The 17,475-nt window shown below is 41.2% G+C and overlaps 3 protein-coding genes across 4 annotated transcripts in view; all 3 read right to left on the minus strand.

The window, feature by feature from the left end:
- Positions 1 to 3,516, minus strand: part of sanbr (SANT and BTB domain regulator of CSR) — an 11,313-nt gene extending 7,797 nt beyond the window's left edge. Inside the window, exons 1-5 of the mRNA XM_080740232.1 lie at positions 3,458 to 3,516; positions 2,424 to 2,665; positions 1,653 to 1,711; positions 890 to 1,050; positions 585 to 671 (exon numbers count right to left, since the gene is read on the minus strand). Of these exons, the coding sequence (XP_080596358.1) occupies positions 585 to 671; positions 890 to 1,050; positions 1,653 to 1,711; positions 2,424 to 2,658 (542 nt within the window). The 5' untranslated portion in view covers positions 2,659 to 2,665; positions 3,458 to 3,516. The remainder of the gene's footprint in view (positions 1 to 584; positions 672 to 889; positions 1,051 to 1,652; positions 1,712 to 2,423; positions 2,666 to 3,457) is intronic.
- Positions 3,454 to 5,005, minus strand: LOC308297174 (SANT and BTB domain regulator of class switch recombination-like; the record flags this gene model as incomplete). The annotated part of the gene is made up of 3 exons (XM_080740590.1): positions 4,853 to 5,005; positions 4,093 to 4,288; positions 3,454 to 3,554 (listed from the first exon to the last, which is right to left on the minus strand). The coding sequence occupies exons 1-3, from the start codon at positions 5,000 to 5,002 to the stop codon at positions 3,454 to 3,456; spliced, it is 447 nt and encodes a 148-aa protein (XP_080596716.1). The 5' UTR covers positions 5,003 to 5,005.
- Positions 5,006 to 6,370: 1,365 nt separating this feature from the next.
- Positions 6,371 to 11,769, minus strand: pex13 (peroxisomal biogenesis factor 13). 2 transcript variants are annotated; one of them, XM_080739955.1, is made up of 4 exons: positions 11,628 to 11,769; positions 9,735 to 10,450; positions 9,177 to 9,299; positions 6,371 to 7,626 (listed from the first exon to the last, which is right to left on the minus strand). In XM_080739955.1, the coding sequence occupies exons 1-4, from the start codon at positions 11,711 to 11,713 to the stop codon at positions 7,265 to 7,267; spliced, it is 1,287 nt and encodes a 428-aa protein (XP_080596081.1). In that variant the 5' UTR covers positions 11,714 to 11,769; the 3' UTR covers positions 6,371 to 7,264. The 2 variants fall into 2 exon arrangements, with proteins under 2 accessions (XP_080596081.1, XP_080596080.1); XM_080739954.1 differs by having other exon boundaries at positions 9,726 to 10,450.
- Positions 11,770 to 17,475: the final 5,706 nt, after the last annotated feature.

A 17,475-nucleotide genomic window follows, 5' to 3' on the forward strand; every position in this document is an offset into this window, starting at 1 on the left:
TCCCTATATTCTGCATGCTTTCAAACAATAAAAAAAGAAAATGCCAAATTAGCAGATCTACAACCTCACATACATGGGATTCCAATCTGTTCACAGTTCACACTGTGCACACAAAATAAATCTAATGATTAAATTTAGGCCACTTGGAACTGCACACCAGTAGCACAAATTTGGAAAGTAGTCATGAAATCACTAAGTCCATGAAAATTACAAAAACGATGAAGCTTGCACACAAAAACTAATTTCACAGACCGTTTTACTCCTATAAACCTGTGATGTGACAATAAAGTTGTCCAGCAAACTAAATGCAACACACTGGTTGATCTCATTTAAGACAACCAACTACAGTATGATGTAAATGTTTAAAGGTTTGGTTAGGGTGAAGGGTTAAGGTTGGTTTTTAGGCTTTTGAAGTCAAGGTTATGGTTACAGTTGGGGTAAATTGGGTTAAGTAGGTTAAGGAAATGTTGTTTTTTTGACATGCTCACAGGTAAAGCAAAATTACAATGTGCGTGTGTTTGTGTGGACTGTAGTGTTTGTGGATGCATTTGTACACAAATTACATGAACTCTGCCTCTACTCACCGGTAAAGAGTGGAAGCATTTCCGGGAGAATCTCTGTTCTGGTAGTTGGGATCAAAAAGATGTTCAATCTTCTTCTGGAACAGCTTGCTGTTGGAGGTTAAGGAAAGACAAGAGAATTGAAACTGAGCCTCAGAACTGCAGTGGTTCCCAGACAATGTGATTCTTAACAGTTGCAGCTGTTATACAAAGTTTACTTGTCATTAACAACATGAACTTTAGTGTCCATATTCTCGGGGAAAGTATACACGCTCACAACGCGTCGTTCAGTCACATTAACCACCTGTAATTCTATCGTGTCCTCCTACCTTTTGAACTTGTCTTTTCTGTCCCTGATGTCGTCTGCCTCGTTGTGGGTGAAGAGATGGGCGATACGCGTGGCCAGGTTGCTGTTGATGCAGTTCATGTTGCAGGGTGTGGCCACGATGGCACTCATGTGTTTGTGGCAGTACTGAATACACTCCTCCACCTGATGATGGGACACACACACACACACACACACACACACACACACACACACACACACACACACACACACACACACACACACAATCTTTATTATCACATTTTGAATGGACACCTTAATTTTTTATATACCTCAGTACTGCAGAGGTGCTAATATTGACTACAAACTCACTGTCTAGTCTAGATGCTAGAGCAGGCTGTATGTTTATACTGCATATGTTTATAACAACCATGCAACATTGACTTAACATACTGTAGTAGCTCTATCTATGGGCCTATTGTTTTTCCCCAGTACAGGAGAGTTTATCCAACTTATCCACTCCAAACATACAGTAAATTAAGTTGCAACTTAAGTTATGTGAAGACATTGATACACAGGGCCACTTTTTGGACAAGTCAGCTTGGAATCAGAATCAGATTTTAAATTGGTTTCTGACGTGACCTATCACCCCAACACTAATATATCATCACCCTTACAGAGCAGTTTGTGTTTAAGAGGCCTCCAACAGAATACGTTATATAGCTCTCCCTGATACATGAGGAAAACCAAGGGCTTCAGCTCATACACCACAACACCAGCAACCCAGCTCACATCACAACACTTACTAACGTATCCATCTTCAAGAACTCGGAGGAGATCAGGATTGAGATCACATTGCTGGGCTCTGTAACCGACAAACACCACGTGACCAACCAAGCGGAACCCCACAAACCAACAAACAGAAACACACAAACAGAAACACACAAACAATGAAACACTGCTGGTGACCCGACCAAGCACAAACAGTAGCACCTTTTTAGTGAACAGAAGTCAAAACACCGCAGGTCCACACACACACACACACACACACACACACACACACACACACACACACACACACACACACACAAGCATACACAGTAATTACTAATTAATGACTGAATGTAGCCGTCAGTAGGCCTGTCACAATTATTACATAATCGTCTGATTGTAATTATTCGAGGTAATCGCAATTATTTTGCATAATCGTTATAATCATTTCTGTGTTGTTGAGAAAGGTCTATATAGTTTCAAACACTTTCAAAAAGTAGTGGAAATAGCCGATCTACAAGATCACAAGCTTGTAGATCGTCTATTTCCACTATCAATGTATAAAGAATAGTTATTCAATTCCATTGTATATTTAGGTTATTTATCATATCTGCCCTGTGCAACTTCAAAGTCAACATAAACGTAATTTTTATTCATATGCTCCAGTGTTCACCGACAAAAATCGTTAATCGCAATTATACGTGTGACAATTAATCAACACGTAAAATGTCATAATCGTGACAGCCCTAGCTGTCAGTGTTGTATCTATATGTTGTTGTCAGCCACGTCTTATTCCCAGAGTTTACCGAGCCTGGGCTTCTCCTTGTTGCCCGTGTCCGTGGCCGCGTTTCTCCGCACGTAGTTCATGAGCCAGTCAAAGATCTGTACATCACAGTGAACGGAGATGTCCACCTCCTCCCACCTCTGGGCGTCGACGGACAGATACTCTGCAAAGTAGCGCATCTCTTTGATTAGAAGATCTCTGGGACATGTGAAGTCCTGCTTCAGGTTTTTGGCTTCGTCGCACACGTGGATGACCATGTTAGGGCTGCATGAGAGATGGATAGACATTGAGCTTTATTCATTCCACAAAAGGACACACAGATCTTCTGTATCTTTTTTACCCAGCCTCAAATTTGACCGGCTACATTTCTCTTGGATTTCTGTTGAGATGAAACGTATTCTTTGAGTGGGTCCCACGTTTAATAACTTGATTCCTTGTGTCTTGAATGCACTAATGACTGACAAGCCTCACAGACAGTGGTATGCATGGTTTGGAGTTGCCATGGCTGAGGGTTTGATGTGTCCAGTGTACTGATGAATTCAGGGTATGTTATCATATTATGTCATACATACTGTATAAGAGTGGGGGACCCCCAGGGGCGCTTGGAAGGGTTCCAGGGGATCCTCATTCAATTATTTAAAAAATAGCAGATATACAAGTTCACAGTGTGTCACTTGGTGCCACGCTGCACGCTTGTACATCGGCTATTTTCTAACATTCTTTTAAAAATCTTGAAAGTGTTTTGAATTATTTTTAACACAAATCTTCTCTTATTGGGGATAAATCCAGATGACTGGTTGGCTGGTCCTTCACTGCAGAGGTGAAGGACCAGTAGATTTCTCTTAAACATTTAAACCCTATATACTTCGGTTTACCGGGGTCCACCAGAGGTCTATACTTGGTCCCCTCCTTTTTTCCCTCCACACCAAATATCTTTGCTTAAAAAGTGTTACATTTGAAGATGCTTTTTTCGCAGAATGCTTGACAATTCTCTGCAAATGTTCACATTAGGACATGCACAGAATAAGGGTGCTAGGGTTCATGGGGTTAACTTACTCTCGTGGCTTCTGAGGTTTGTCCTCCTCCCCTGCTGCGATGCTCTGCTCTTTCTTCTCCACAGCTCCAGCCGTGACAGAGGAAGATGTTTTCAAGCCTGAGTGACACCAATAAAGGAAAATGTCCAAAATAAGACGTGTTAGTCTTAAGGTTAATTCATACCTATGTCACTCAACCCTTTTGCTTCACAACAATTACATGTTTTCACCGAGCACTACTGTCAAAAGGATGGTGGCCAATGGCCATAGGGTCTAATAATAAGACATGGTACACTGGTGACTTTGGCCCCCAACTGGCTTCTAAATGTTGACTGACACAAATGTCGAATTTGGTGTTGTGTTGAAAAGGTCCCAATGTAACCCACCCCAGTCAGAGATTCTGACTAGTAGTTAACCATATTCACCCTGATATCCCTATATTGGACATATCATTATAGGTGAACATGTTCCAAAAATGTACATCTACAACTATGTTGCATCTTGATATTGTAGATCGAAGATTGTATATTTTCACTATTAATCGTACCACTAAGTATACCGGGAACCCTTCGAGCTCTAATGACGGTTTCTCTACCCCTGAGCTATGCCGCCCTACTGTGTACTGTACATGGACAACCCAAGGCGGCACTCACTCACCTGCAGCTTTGCTGGCACTCTGATTGGCCCCTGCCTCTGACGTGTCCCCCGTGTCCAGCAGCGTGGACTTGATGTAGGAGGACAGCGAGGACAGGCTGTCGGAGGGAGAGGAGCCCCCTGCTGGGAAGACATTGCACTGGTTGTCCACGAGAGGGAAGCCCCCCGTGCCCTTCAGCTCCTCGAACCGATGAGCGCACTGCCAACAAGCAGGGTGATCAGGGGCGTCACAAGGGGGGGGAAAGTGGGACTGATTTACTAGGGCCCACGGTGGAGGGGGCCTTAATTATGTTATACTTTAGCTATTGAAAATAGCAGATCTACAAGCTCACATAATAGTTAAACATAAAATAATGCGTACGAAAATAACACAATATACACGCTTTTCACTGAAAATAACACATTGATGATAAAAACCACAATAAAGTCAAAGACATATTTCCCTTGTGGTCCTTGGATTTATGGACAAACAAAACATAACAAATAGTAGGCATTGGTACGTTTATATGAAACACTCTAAAAAGCATACTACCCACTACCAACCATCAGTTCTGTACATCGTTAACTTAACTCTGAGAGTTACAAATGGATAATACACTGAGGACTTTACTGTGTGGAATCATGATGTGGTCCATAAAGGATTAACGTCTACAAACTAGGTGTCATATTGGTAGTGTGGTGGGTGGGTGCATTGATAAATGGATAGAGATCATGTGAGGGATGGCTGGCTGGCTGGCTGGATGGATGGCTGTATGGCAGATACCTCCTTGGGAGTGAAACCGGGGACGAGCTTGGCAACATTGTCCCAGTTGATAGGCTGAGACACACCCCACAGAGAACTCAACACCATGTCCAAAACCAGGACATTGTTGTCATACGGAAAGTTGTTGTTGTCCGAGTAGAAGCGACTCATTTCTAGAGGGTCAGAGAGAGAGAGAGAGAGAGAGAGAGAGAGAGAGAGAGAGAGAGAGAGAGAGAGAGAGAGAGAGAGATTTGGTTCAGAGCTTGGACAACACAAGATAATGTTGTAGATAAATCATGAATAACCTGCTGGATAGATATAAGGTGATAGGAATTATTTTAGCATGATGTCCTTTAAAAAAAAAAAGAAAACGAGATGGGTGGATCAAGTTAAAATATACATTCATTATAGCCAAGCTTCCAGGAAAGTTTTAATCTATTTTACCACTGATTATATATATATATATATATATATATATATATATATATATATATATATATATATATATATATCTTTTTTTTTTGGCAGTGCAAAAATTCTGTACAAAAATACAACATTGGTCATAATTGGCACATTAGCATATAGCCTACTGTATTCTGAATTTGTGTATGGCTAGTCTGTCTATTCGATTACATCACTGCTAATAACGTTAGCATACATGTCTATTGGTCAGGCTCAGGCCGATCCCATCCCATCCCATCTGTCTGTCCTCCTCATGACTGAATGCCCAGAGATGTTTAGGCTATATCAGTCAGTGTATGGGTCAAGTGAACTCAATAAAATACAATAAAAACACGACCATATCGCTTACCCGTTTTTGCGAGAAATACTTCTCTGTTCCCTCGAACAGTATAACTCAATCGACGCTCACTTTATGGCACTGCGTCTGAATGAGGATGGCACTTGCTTCCCCTACCGGCTCCGCTGGTGGTGCGAGCATAACCATTGCATCGGTGGGTAGCCTAGCATCACTCAGCTAACAAGCTGCTCAGCAGTTGCTTTGCTTAATTTGTGCTTACAAGTCTCGCTGTGTAGTCCACAGTAGAAACACGTTTATATTATAGTTCTATAACTATTTATTATAATTGCACTGGAACATCATGCTATATTATCAATGTGATAATAATAACCTCTCGTGTTTGGAGCGCTTCTGGTGTGCAGCTGACTGCGCCGTTTCTCTTGTCGCAGTGCAGCAGGTGAAACAGGCGTCCTGGTTTCCATGGTGACCGTGGTCTCCTCCTTCCCATGCGCAGTCACTGTCCCAGAGTCTAAACTTACATGTAGAATACTACTGTGTCTGTATACCAGGTGTCTTCAACGTTTTCATGCCAATAGATGAAACAGGGACCCCCACAGCCTCTTCATAGATTCCATACAGTTGTATTGTTTGACAGCACAATCATGTATTTTGGATTCATGTCAACTTGTATTTTTCAGATATTTAACCACTTGAACCGTCAATACTTGTGTGTAGGCCTATAGGCCTACATTGACAACAAAAAAAGACAATACCCGACGAAAAGCAAGAGTTTTTGAAAATATTTATTTTCAAAATAATTGTTTTAAGTATTTACAAAATTACACATAACCTACTTTATAACGGCAAAATTAACCTCGTTTTGAAAAGTAGGCATATTCATCCATTTTGCTTAAAACGAACAAAGAAAGAAATGTGCCAAATCTAATGTATTTACGGACCGTGGGTGTATAAGGGCCTATATCAAATGCAAAACTACTAAGGATTTTATTAGATTACATTCAAGTGAAAAGAACATTTCCAAGAACACATTATTGGCTTTATCCTTTAAAACTAACAGTGCACAGCTTGACATCAGTCCACTTCATTCTCCTTTAGCCCCCCTCCCTAATTTCTGCTATTGAGTTAAATAAATGTACATTACAAACAAACTAACATACAAATTACAGGTCTATTAAATAATATAAGTTGGTAATCACTACATTTCTTTACATTTGTTCAGTCAAGCCTATATTCCGTTGAACATTATCAAGATACGATATCTTGACATCAGCAATAGACAGTACAACACCTTTTCTGTACAAACCCCTTCTAAGGAAATGTACAAGTAACCATAAAATGTTTAAACAGGGTGATTACAAACAGAATTGTTTTACATAGAACCAATGTGCAATAACAAATATAACTGTATTTCATTGTTGATCGGCACACAGTAAAATCCTGTTTATTTTCCCATTTGCATCTCCCAACAGTGTATAGATGTAACCAAAGGGACCCGGATACATGTGTACACTCTCAGAGTAAAATTTACCATTGAGGATTTTACTGTACAGAGGAAAAAGAGCAATGCTTCACAGCTTAAAGAGTGAACATAAATCGTCATCGAATTATATGAACACACCAACCAACATACAAATACACACCCACACGTGCTATTGTGCGTGCATGCGCAAAAATCACAGGTCAATCCTGTCAGGGATGTTTAGCACGGTGCTGAGGGGCAGAGAGTTGGGCGGTTCCAGAGTGAAGGGTGCCGATGTTTCCCTGTACACTGAATCTAGAAGATCTTCTGAGGTGGCCGAGATGGTGACTGGGTCAAGGAGGCCTGGAGTGAATCCTGAGGCTACGGTTGGCTGCAGGCCTATAGCCGGGCAGCCCGTCTGTGGGGGCCCTGGCTGGGCCTGGGCGAGCCTCTCCAGCTCGGCGTGCTTGCGTCCTCTCCTCTTGCCAAGGACCTTGATGTAGTTGGCCGGGACGAGGCCTGTGAGCTGTCCATCCACGCTGGCCAGCAGCCAGCCACGTATCCTGGGCTGTTGCTCTGTACACAAAGAAGAGATAGCTTTTGGTTGTTGAAATATTGCACAAGTCAAATGCAAGTCTTTTATCAAAGGAAAACTTTCAAAAGAATATTCCTTTGGTATTTTTGTGAATCTACTGTATGTTTGCACCAACAACAGCCTGTCATCTACTTAATATATAATACATATACTCAATATAAGAGGTATGTTGACCATGTGCAGTATAGTCTACTGTCTGAATGTGTATGTTCAATATGAAGAGCTGGCGGCACGAGGGAGACACCTGGGGCCCATCCCCCTCACTCGGACCGCCCGTCCCCATCAGTGAAGCCGGCAAATACTCGAAAACAAAGGCGAAACACGAATTTGCATAGTGATCGCTACCTTAAGCTCACGGACGGCCTCCTAAGCCATTGAGTCCTGCCGCCGGGCCTGGTGTTTTCTAAGTATAGACGGTATGCGCATGCATAAAGTGAATGGCAAATCGAGTGGCAAAGTGAGTTTAAACTTGTTTAATGCAATCAGATAGGGCTTTTTTGTTTGGATGTATGGGCTGTCAAGGCCAGGAAGTAGTTTTTTGCCAATCAGTTGGCGTTCACGCATAACTTCCTAACTTGCCTGTTAACTCATTGACTGCCAAGGCCCGAGTTTCCCGAGTTATTACAGTAGTAACAGGGTGCCACAGCCCGAGTTTCCCGAGTTGGAAGCCATTTTGAAAAAAAAAAAAAAAAAATCATTTTTTTTTTTTCAATTTTTTTTTTTATAAAAATATTTCTAAAAATGCCTCAAATGTATTAGGCATGATCGCAATTGCGAAATTGCATGTTTAGCCCCATAACAAACATCTTTCAAAATGTCAAAAATGGCTGTTTTGTCTGACTTTGAAGGCTTGTATCTCATGAATGCCTGAACGGATTTCCAAGCGGATTTTTTTGTTTGAAAGCTGTTAAAAAGTACTACACATATATATGGTGCATGATCTAGGCATGGGCGTGCACGATCCGTGCACTAAAAATTGATCCGTGCACTAGAAATTTAGGAACGTGGCATCCTGGTACTTGGCGGCCATCTTGAAAAGGGCATTCAATGAGTTAATTATCTAGCAGTTCTATTATTTGCCTTTACCCACTTAGTTATTTTATAAGCATTACTGAAGATTATTTATGATCTCAGTGTAAGTATTTTGTGAAAGCAGTAATTGTCATCCCCACAATAACGTCACTATATTTATTGAGGTTATTAGGTAAAAATGTTGTTCATATCACCCAGTCCTATTTTCAGTTGTTAAATGTTTCGCTCAAATGACTGCTTATAAAAAAGTTAATTTAACAAATACTACCATGTTCATCATTTATACGGTTAACTAGTCACAATTAGACACAATTATGAATTATATAAAATCTGAACAGTATTTTCCTACATTTCTCTTCAGAAAGAGCACTTTTGAATGTATTACACAATGCTTTGAGATGTGCCATTTAGTAATCTTATGATTAAAAAACAACAACTACTACTGTACGTGTTTGTCTGCAGAACAAAATGTCAATAAAAAGTGTACAGAAGCTCTCACCTTTAGGGGCTAGGTTAAGCATATCTCCAGCACGCACAGAAATCTCCTCCTCAGATGCAGCCGTGAAGTCATACTCTGCTCTGGCCACAACATGGTCATCCTCCCCGCTAGCCCAGTTAGTGGCTAAGAAATAGAAAATGAAAGAAATGTACACAATTAAAACTAATATCCAAAGTAATATTTTGCCTTGGTAGTACATTTTCCTTCTCTTGTGAGCTCACACACACACACACACACACACACACACACACACACACACACACACACACACACACACACACACACACACACACACACACACACACACACACAAATCAATCAAGTGGACATCACAGTATTTGTGATGAAGTTACTTTATATGAAAGTTATGTGCATAAAGTATTTCTCATTTGTCCTGTTCTATGATATTTAACACAAGTAATTCTAGTCGCAAATTCTGTGCAAGAGAATTGACAGATTGTGCAACAAACCAAACATTTATGAATTCAAATGAGGTTACATGATGTAAAAATGTTCCAAATGGAATGGAGAAAAATATACAGAACTGACAAGTCTCACCCGTTTCTTCTGGGCCTGTGGTGGAGCTCAGCAGTTTCCAGATCAGGTAAGGTCCTCCCAGGACTACCGCCAGAAACAGGAAAATGGGCCATGACTTGACAGCTCCTGCTCTTGGATCCTCCATCCCTGCTCTGGACGTGCTAGAGGCCAGGGCATCGCTGGTACTTTCTGCCCACAAGTCCTCGACCTCAGAATCTGATCTCAGCCCCATCAGCCTCTGTACCCGTCTGTAAAGGTACCGTAAAGTGCGCACCAGTGCGAAGGCCGAAAAGACCCGAGTGAAGTGCGCTCGTAACCGTGTGAAGTGGTTGGCAACGTCCAGCACGGCGCGGAAACTATTGTAGACTGCAGAGAAGGTAGCGTCCAGCATCATGCTAACAGAGGTGAAGGCCTGTACGATGCTCTCAATGGACTGGAAGGCTCCACGGCTACTCTCCTCCGCCTGCTGTACAAAGCTGCTGGGAGCCACGTCTGCGACGGGTAATCGACCGTAGCCTGCTCCCGGGCCATAGCCACCGCCATAGCTGTAGGGGCTGTAGCCACCATGCATGGAGCTCCCATAAGGGCTGTAAGAGGAGGTGAAGGGGCTGTACTGTGCAGGACGGTAGGACTGCTGCTGAACGGGGCGAGGGGGCAGCGGGGGTGCCACCCGTGTGAGGACAGGTGGGCCGACGGAGATGGAGGGACCTGAAGTTCCTGGGAAGCAGTCTGTGGATCTGATGAATTGAGAAAATGAATTAGGGCTATAGGTAATATGGACAAAATCAACTATTGGTTGGTGCCAAATTGGGGACAGAAATTATCGATTAAATCATTAATCAATAGTTGATTTCACCTTATTGATCATTGATTTTCCTGAGAACCTGAATTTACTGTTACTAGTTCATACTGAATAACACCTGAGTCTCAGTCTATGCTGAAACATTAGCCTGGGTGCCAGCCTGCTCGCTCTAAGCAAAATAATAGTGCTTAATTTAACCAAACAACACAATTACCTCTGTAGACTAATGTAACATTGTCAACTTTAAGATATTAACCTTGTGCAGTGTATATTCCATGATAACACAGTGGAAAGCGGACAGTGGTGTAAAATAACTTAGTTACTTACTTCAAATAAAGATTGAGGTATTTTTTACTTTACTGGAGCATCTCTTCTACTTCTACTCCACTACATCTCAGAGACAAATATTGTACTTTTACTCCACTACAATTATTTGAAAACTTTTGTTGATTTAGATTATTATTATTACAAAAAAAAAACATTAACCACTTCAGCATTATACACATTTTGGACTTTTGAAAATAGCCGATCTAAAAGCTCACTGTGTCTTATTGTGAGATTTGTAAACAGTTTAGACATGTGAAATCTTGGGAAATGAGACATTCTGCATAATGAATACTGAGTACTTTTGGTACTATACTTTTGTACTTTTACTCAAGTACATTTTTGAATGTTGAATATTTCTAAATCGCAGTATTGATAGACTACTTCTATTTAGGTTTTAAAAAAATGTAGTACTTTTCCCACCACTGGTTCTAGTAGCATTAAATTATTGACTAACGCCATGGAATCAGTTTCCAGTTAGCTTGGGCCCAACCCGGATGGACAGTCAGCAATGCTAGCACGACGCTAGCAACAAGTGAACACATTATTGTCGTCATTACGTTGTTGTCACTAGTTGTTTATAAATGTAAATAGATAGTTGACAACTTGACGTATCTAACAGTTCTGTACGATGTGTCCACGCACGGCCTTTCATGCACGCTCATATTAGTTGCATAGACTCATGTCAACAGTGCTATGCTAATGCTAACCACTTGTGTTAGCTGCGTTAGTTAGTTAGTTAGCCAAAGGAATAAATAAACTATAGCTGTGAGTGAGCGGGTCTTTACCGGTAATTGACAGGAGGCGCCCCACCCGGGAATCCTACCCCGGGAACCCTTCTCTCCCATGGTTTAGGGGGAGGTTGTGAGGCCATGGTGGAAAAATTAATTTCCACAAGTTGTTGTTAGTTTGCGATTCTTCTGACGTCCCTCCCACTGTGGCGTCACAGCACTTCTCTGTTGACAGACCAGAGCAATACATTCAAGAAAAAAGGGGCGATCGTTCATCACCACAGGCAGTGGTGGAAAAAGTACTCAAATTCTTTACTTAAGTCAAAGTTTTAATACTTCAATGTAGAAATGCTCTACAATTACAAGTAATAGCCTGGAATTCAAAATGTACTCGAGTAAAAGTACAAACGTATTGGTATCAAAATGTACTTAAAGTAGGCCCCTAGGCATCTTGTCCAGCCTCTATTTGACTATTTTGGCCTTGAAAGTCTGATAAGTTGAAGGGGGGAAAAAAATCACCCTTCAAAATACGTCCAGCAGAGGACGCACAAACTCATCGGATGCACTTTTTGAACATGAAAATGTTCCTGCTGTTGCAGAATTATAAGATTCGTATTTAATCTAAAAAAGTTTTAAACGTCTTCAACGTAGCTGAAATAGAGATGAAGCAGCCTTCATAGATTCCATATAGTTTCATTGTTTGACAGCATGCTCATCAGTGTAGGCTACTTTGGATTCATGTCAATTTGTGTTTTCAGATATTAAACCACTTGAACTGTCAATACTTAATAAACTTGTCTTGACCTTCCTTTTTCCCCTCTACACCAAAGCTCTTTGCCAAAAATAGCTGATTGCAGATCTGCTCAGAATAAGGACATAGGGTTCAAATATAAAAAAAAAGAAGAAAAAAGTTTCTACCACACAAAGATTTGGAAACAAACTATATAGTAACTCTGAGGACCCCTAGGGGTCCCGGACCCCCTGTTGAAGACCCTTGGTTTAAAATAAATGTTTGTGTTTTGCTCCCCCCCCCCCACCACAACATTAACATAGTCATAGGGTCCTATTGTTCATTCTCACAGTGCTATTGGATAGGACATTTGTGTATAGGCCTATAAGTACCACCCACAATGTTCTGAGGCTCAGAGGCTGAAGGCTTGAATCTCCATCTACCACAACTTGAAGAACTTTGCAGAGTGTTGACGGGGTTGTGCTTGGTCTCCCTCCTCTGACCCACCTTACCGATCATCACCACGAAAGCGTGGGATGGCTCAAAGTAGCTGACAGAGTACAGCATCTTGCAATGGGCCTGGTGTACAAGATACACTACACCTCCAAGATTCCCATGTACCTGACAAACTACTTCTTAAAGGTCAAGGATGTTCACGACCACAACACCAGAGGCAGCTCCACTAATCATCATCAACGTAGATTTAACACTAAACAAGGCTCTAACTCGTTCTCCTGCTACACCATCAACATGTGGAACGCCCTTCCTCAAGCCCTAAAGGAGAGCAAATCCCTAGCCTCCTTCAAAATTGGTATGAAAAGTCACCTTCAGACAGCTGCTACCCGTGACTTGTAAATAGAGTAAGCCCCCATGCCCCCCCCCCTTTTTTATTATTCTTTTTTCTGCCTTTGTATTTGATGTTATGCTTTTGAAACTGATAGATAAAGTACTATGTTCTATCCGTCTGTCTTTCAATGTTATATGAGATACTTAAAGTGTGGTTCCTGTGGAAATAAGCCTCGGCTTTCTAGGATCTCCTTTTAGTTGACCTTGTACCAGTGATTTGTACTGTCATGAAACTGTACTTTTTTCTATTGCAAACTTCTAATAAATTCTTCAATCAATCAATCAAATCGATCAAAGTAAGTAAAATGCCTATAATATTTGTTCTTGTAATAATTAAAATGACTAGAATCTGTACATATGTTGTTATTGTGAAATACATCCCCCAAATATAAATTAGGTGTTTTATATGTTGTATTGTTTACAATTTGTGGCAGCAAATAGCCATGTTGCCAGTTTACATCCCTGAATAGTCTAAATAGACATGTTTTGTCAGGGATCTACAATATTTACCATAGATATATTATTACATAATGTAGAAAATATATGTATTTTTATTTTCATTTCTAATCCAACAATAATTGTAACACATTGTACTAGAAGCTGAGTTCCAAGTTTTCTTTCTTGTGCATTCTGCACAACTTTTGCAAACTAAAAGTAAACCTTTCTGGGAAGATGTTGGTACTATGCATTGCAGACTGCTAGCCTGCTGCAACTTGGTAAAACAGGTTATTTTGTGTACAGGTAGAATGCAAGGTCCTGAATGGGGGACTTCATGAATTAGTTTTGGGATGGTAATGGGGTGGTCACTCAAGCCCGTATCAGAGTGTACGGTGGAGAGCTATCCACCGCAAATTTGAGGTGGAAAGCTTTCCACCTCAAGTCAGAAAATAAGTGCAGGACATCATAGTCACTCACGGTGGAGTCCTGTACACTGTGACTGACTGGTCTAGATCGACCAATCAGTGAACGGGGTGTAGAGCCTGTCTGTCTGATAGTAAAAACAGAGAGATGTGTCGGTACTCGCGGTGGAAAGCTCTCCACCGTGAGGAATGATGTAACGTTGTAGTTTCATGACTCAAAAAGACTCGAAAAGACTACACCGCGGTGTAAAGCCTTCCACCGCCCAGGCGACTATGATGCCGGCTTCAGTCAGACAGTATTGTCCTGAATGGGGGACCGCATTAGTTCCTTTTAGGATGGTAATATGGTGGTCAGTCAGACAGTAAGTGTGATGTTCGTCTGTGTCTTTCAGGAGACAAAAACAGTTTCTGGGACTATCACAACTAAGCAATGCAAATCAGAGTTGGTTAAACAGTGTGACCATTGTAAATTTCTAGGTTACTTTAGTGGAATCAATTTGCCCCACCAGCCACCACACATACTAAAGCTAATCCCAATTGTATTTTTTCCATTTCAGAATGTCAAGGTCCAAGGAGACAGCCTCGCTTCAGTGTGCAGAATGTCATAGATGATGTCCAGAATGGAGAGAGTGATGTGGAAATAGAATTTGAGGATGAAACTGATGAAGAGTCAGACGAAGAACCCTGTGGAGAATTGTACAAAGAAAACCAACCACCCACCGACTGCCCAGCCAATGCAGACGTTGAGCCCCGCCTGGCCACACATGCCAAGCCTCGTGACAGAAATCTCAGTCAGAAAAAAGATTTCACCAGCCCCAATACTGATTTGTCTGGTCCACCTCTCACTGAAGATGTGACTTCCCTACACACACCGCTGGAATACTTCCGACAGTTTGTGTCCAAAGATATGATTCAGTCTCTGACAACAAACACAAACTAGAAATACTGTTCCTTCGAAACAGTGTGGGCTCGATTCCAACCCAACAAATAGGATACTTTAAGGTACTGTAAGGTACAGTACCCTACAGTATTGTACTGTACCTTACTATACTGTACTGCACCTTACTGTACTGTACTGTACTGTACTGTACTGTACTGTAACTTACTGTACTTTACTGTACTCTACTGTACTTTACCTTACTGTACTTTACTGTACTCTACTGTAACTTACTGTACTTTACTGTACTCTACTGTACCTTACTGTACTGTACTTTACTGTACTCTACTGTACCTTACTGTACTGTACTGTACCTTACTGTACTGTACCTTACTGTACTGTACTTAACTGTACTCTACTGTACCTTACTGTACTATACTGTACTGTACTCTACTATGCCGTACTGTAACTTACTGTACTGTACTCTACTGTACCTTACTATACTGTACTTTACTGTACTCTACTGTACCTTACTGTACTCTACTGTACTTTACTGTACCTTACTGTACTGTATTGTACTTTACTGTACTGTACTTTACTGTACACTACTGTATCTTGCTGTACCTTACTGTGCTGTACGTTACTGTACTTTACTGTACTTTACTGTACACTACTGTACTGTACTGTACCTTACAGTACTGTACTTTACTGTACTCTGCTGTACCTTACTGTACTTTACTGTACTCTACTGTAACTTACTGTACCTTACTGTACTGTACTTTACTCTACTCTACTGTACTGTACCTTACTGTACTTTACTGTACTCTACTGTACCTTACTGTACTGTACCTTACTGTACTGTACTTTACTGTACTCTACTGTACCTTACTGTACTATACTGTACTCTACTGTGCCGTACTGTACCTTACTGTACTGTACTCTACTGTACCTTACTATACTGTACTTTACTGTACTCTACTGTACCTTACTGTACTCTACTGTACTTTACTGTACTCTACTGTACCTTACTGTACTGTATTGTACTTTACTGTACCTTACTGTACTGTACTCTACTGTACCTTTCTGTACTGTACCTTTCTGTACCTTACTGTACTTTACTGTACTCTACTGAACCTTACTGTACTTTTACTGTACTCTACTGAACCTTACTGTACTGTACATATTCTATGTGTTCTAGATCTACATTTTTGATTCTGTGTTTGGGAACCAGCAACTGTCAAATGGACTCCAACTGTAGTGGAGTATATTGAGTGCATATACTGTAGGCTAACAATCCCAGATCACATCTGTCCTCCACTATGTCTATAACCAAGGCGTTCTTCTATGTGGCCACTCCAGACTGAGGAGTGGAGCATGGCTTTTATTGTGTTTGTGGATCTGACTTGGAAATGCATTGGTTTTGATATCTCCCTGACAACCAACAACAACCACTAATATGGCTGACTGTCCCTGCGGGCTCTAGGATATATGGCTATGGGATTTACATCCCATCGCCCGGACTTGATTCTTGATCACAGCTGTGTAATCAGTAGAGTGGAGAGGGACATTTATTTATAGTTTTAACTATAACTATAGTTTTATACATCACACAGCTTAGATATTTGGATCAAATCAGAGAGCAGACCTGTGTGAACGCATTGATATAAATAGCATATCTGAAGTGTGAATATTGCAGCCACAGCGCCTTAATATAAACATGGGTCCCTTTCCTCACTAAACCCATTGGAAATGCATTGGGTGCTTAAAGTTAAACATTTTTATTTTTTTATAATTATACTACAAAACATTTCAAAAAGAAAAATACACGCACACTTGTCCTCAGTAAGCTGAACACATAAAAATTTGAATGGTGTTGAAAGGTGTAAGCGTTTAAGAGATGAAGCGCGCCAAAGTTTTGAGGATACTGACTAGTATAGAAATAAATAAATAATGAAGATAACATACGTGTGCTCGCCTTCCAGGCGAGCCCACAATAAATACAGCCGCCAAACAAAGGGAACATCTGTAAACACCAATACAAAGGAAATAGAGAAGATTTTGGGCATGTATCTGAAGATGGGCCTCGCACAAATGGCTGGAATTCGAATGTACTGGGAGACAGACACACGATACCCCCCTGTTGCTGATGTGATGCCACGCAACAGATTCCTTTCTTTGTTGACATCCTTACATTTAGTCAACAACTTGACAGTGTCCGAGACGGAAAAGAAGGACAAACTCTGGAAAATCAGACCATGGCTTCATTCATTCAGAGAGAAGTGCCTGCAGCTGGTTCCAGAAGAGCACACCCAGACCTACATTGGAGTTGAAAAGCTGTACATTGTGGGTAACTACAGTCAATACATGGGAGGTGTGGATTTGTTGGACTCGTCGTTCACAGAAAAATACAAGTACCACCTGAAATCCCGTCGCTGGTACATGTACATCTTCTGGCACACCATCACGCATGCTGTGGTCAACGCCTGGCTCCTCTACAAGCGGGACTGCAAAGCTCTCAAGGAGAAAGAGCCACTGAACCTGAGAAGGTTCCAGGCACAGCTAGCATCCTCTCTCATTCTGGTAAGAATCAAT

Source organism: Nannobrachium achirus, assembly GCF_963921795.1.
Source record: "Nannobrachium achirus genome assembly, chromosome: 13".
Taxonomy (NCBI): domain Eukaryota; kingdom Metazoa; phylum Chordata; class Actinopteri; order Myctophiformes; family Myctophidae; genus Nannobrachium; species Nannobrachium achirus.

Excerpts from the sequence above, each read along its gene's own strand:
- pex13 (XM_080739954.1), bottom strand. The coding sequence starts at position 11,713 with ATGGCCTCACAACCTCCCCCTAAACCATGGGAGAGAAGGGTTCCCGGG. Across the intron at positions 10,451-11,627 it reads GCGCCTCCTGTCAATTACCG|ATCCACAGACTGCTTCCCAG; the intron begins GTAAAGACCCGC and ends TCAATTCATCAG. Across the intron at positions 7,627-9,176 it reads GCTTAACCTAGCCCCTAAAG|AGCAACAGCCCAGGATACGT; the intron begins GTGAGAGCTTCT and ends CTTTGTGTACAG.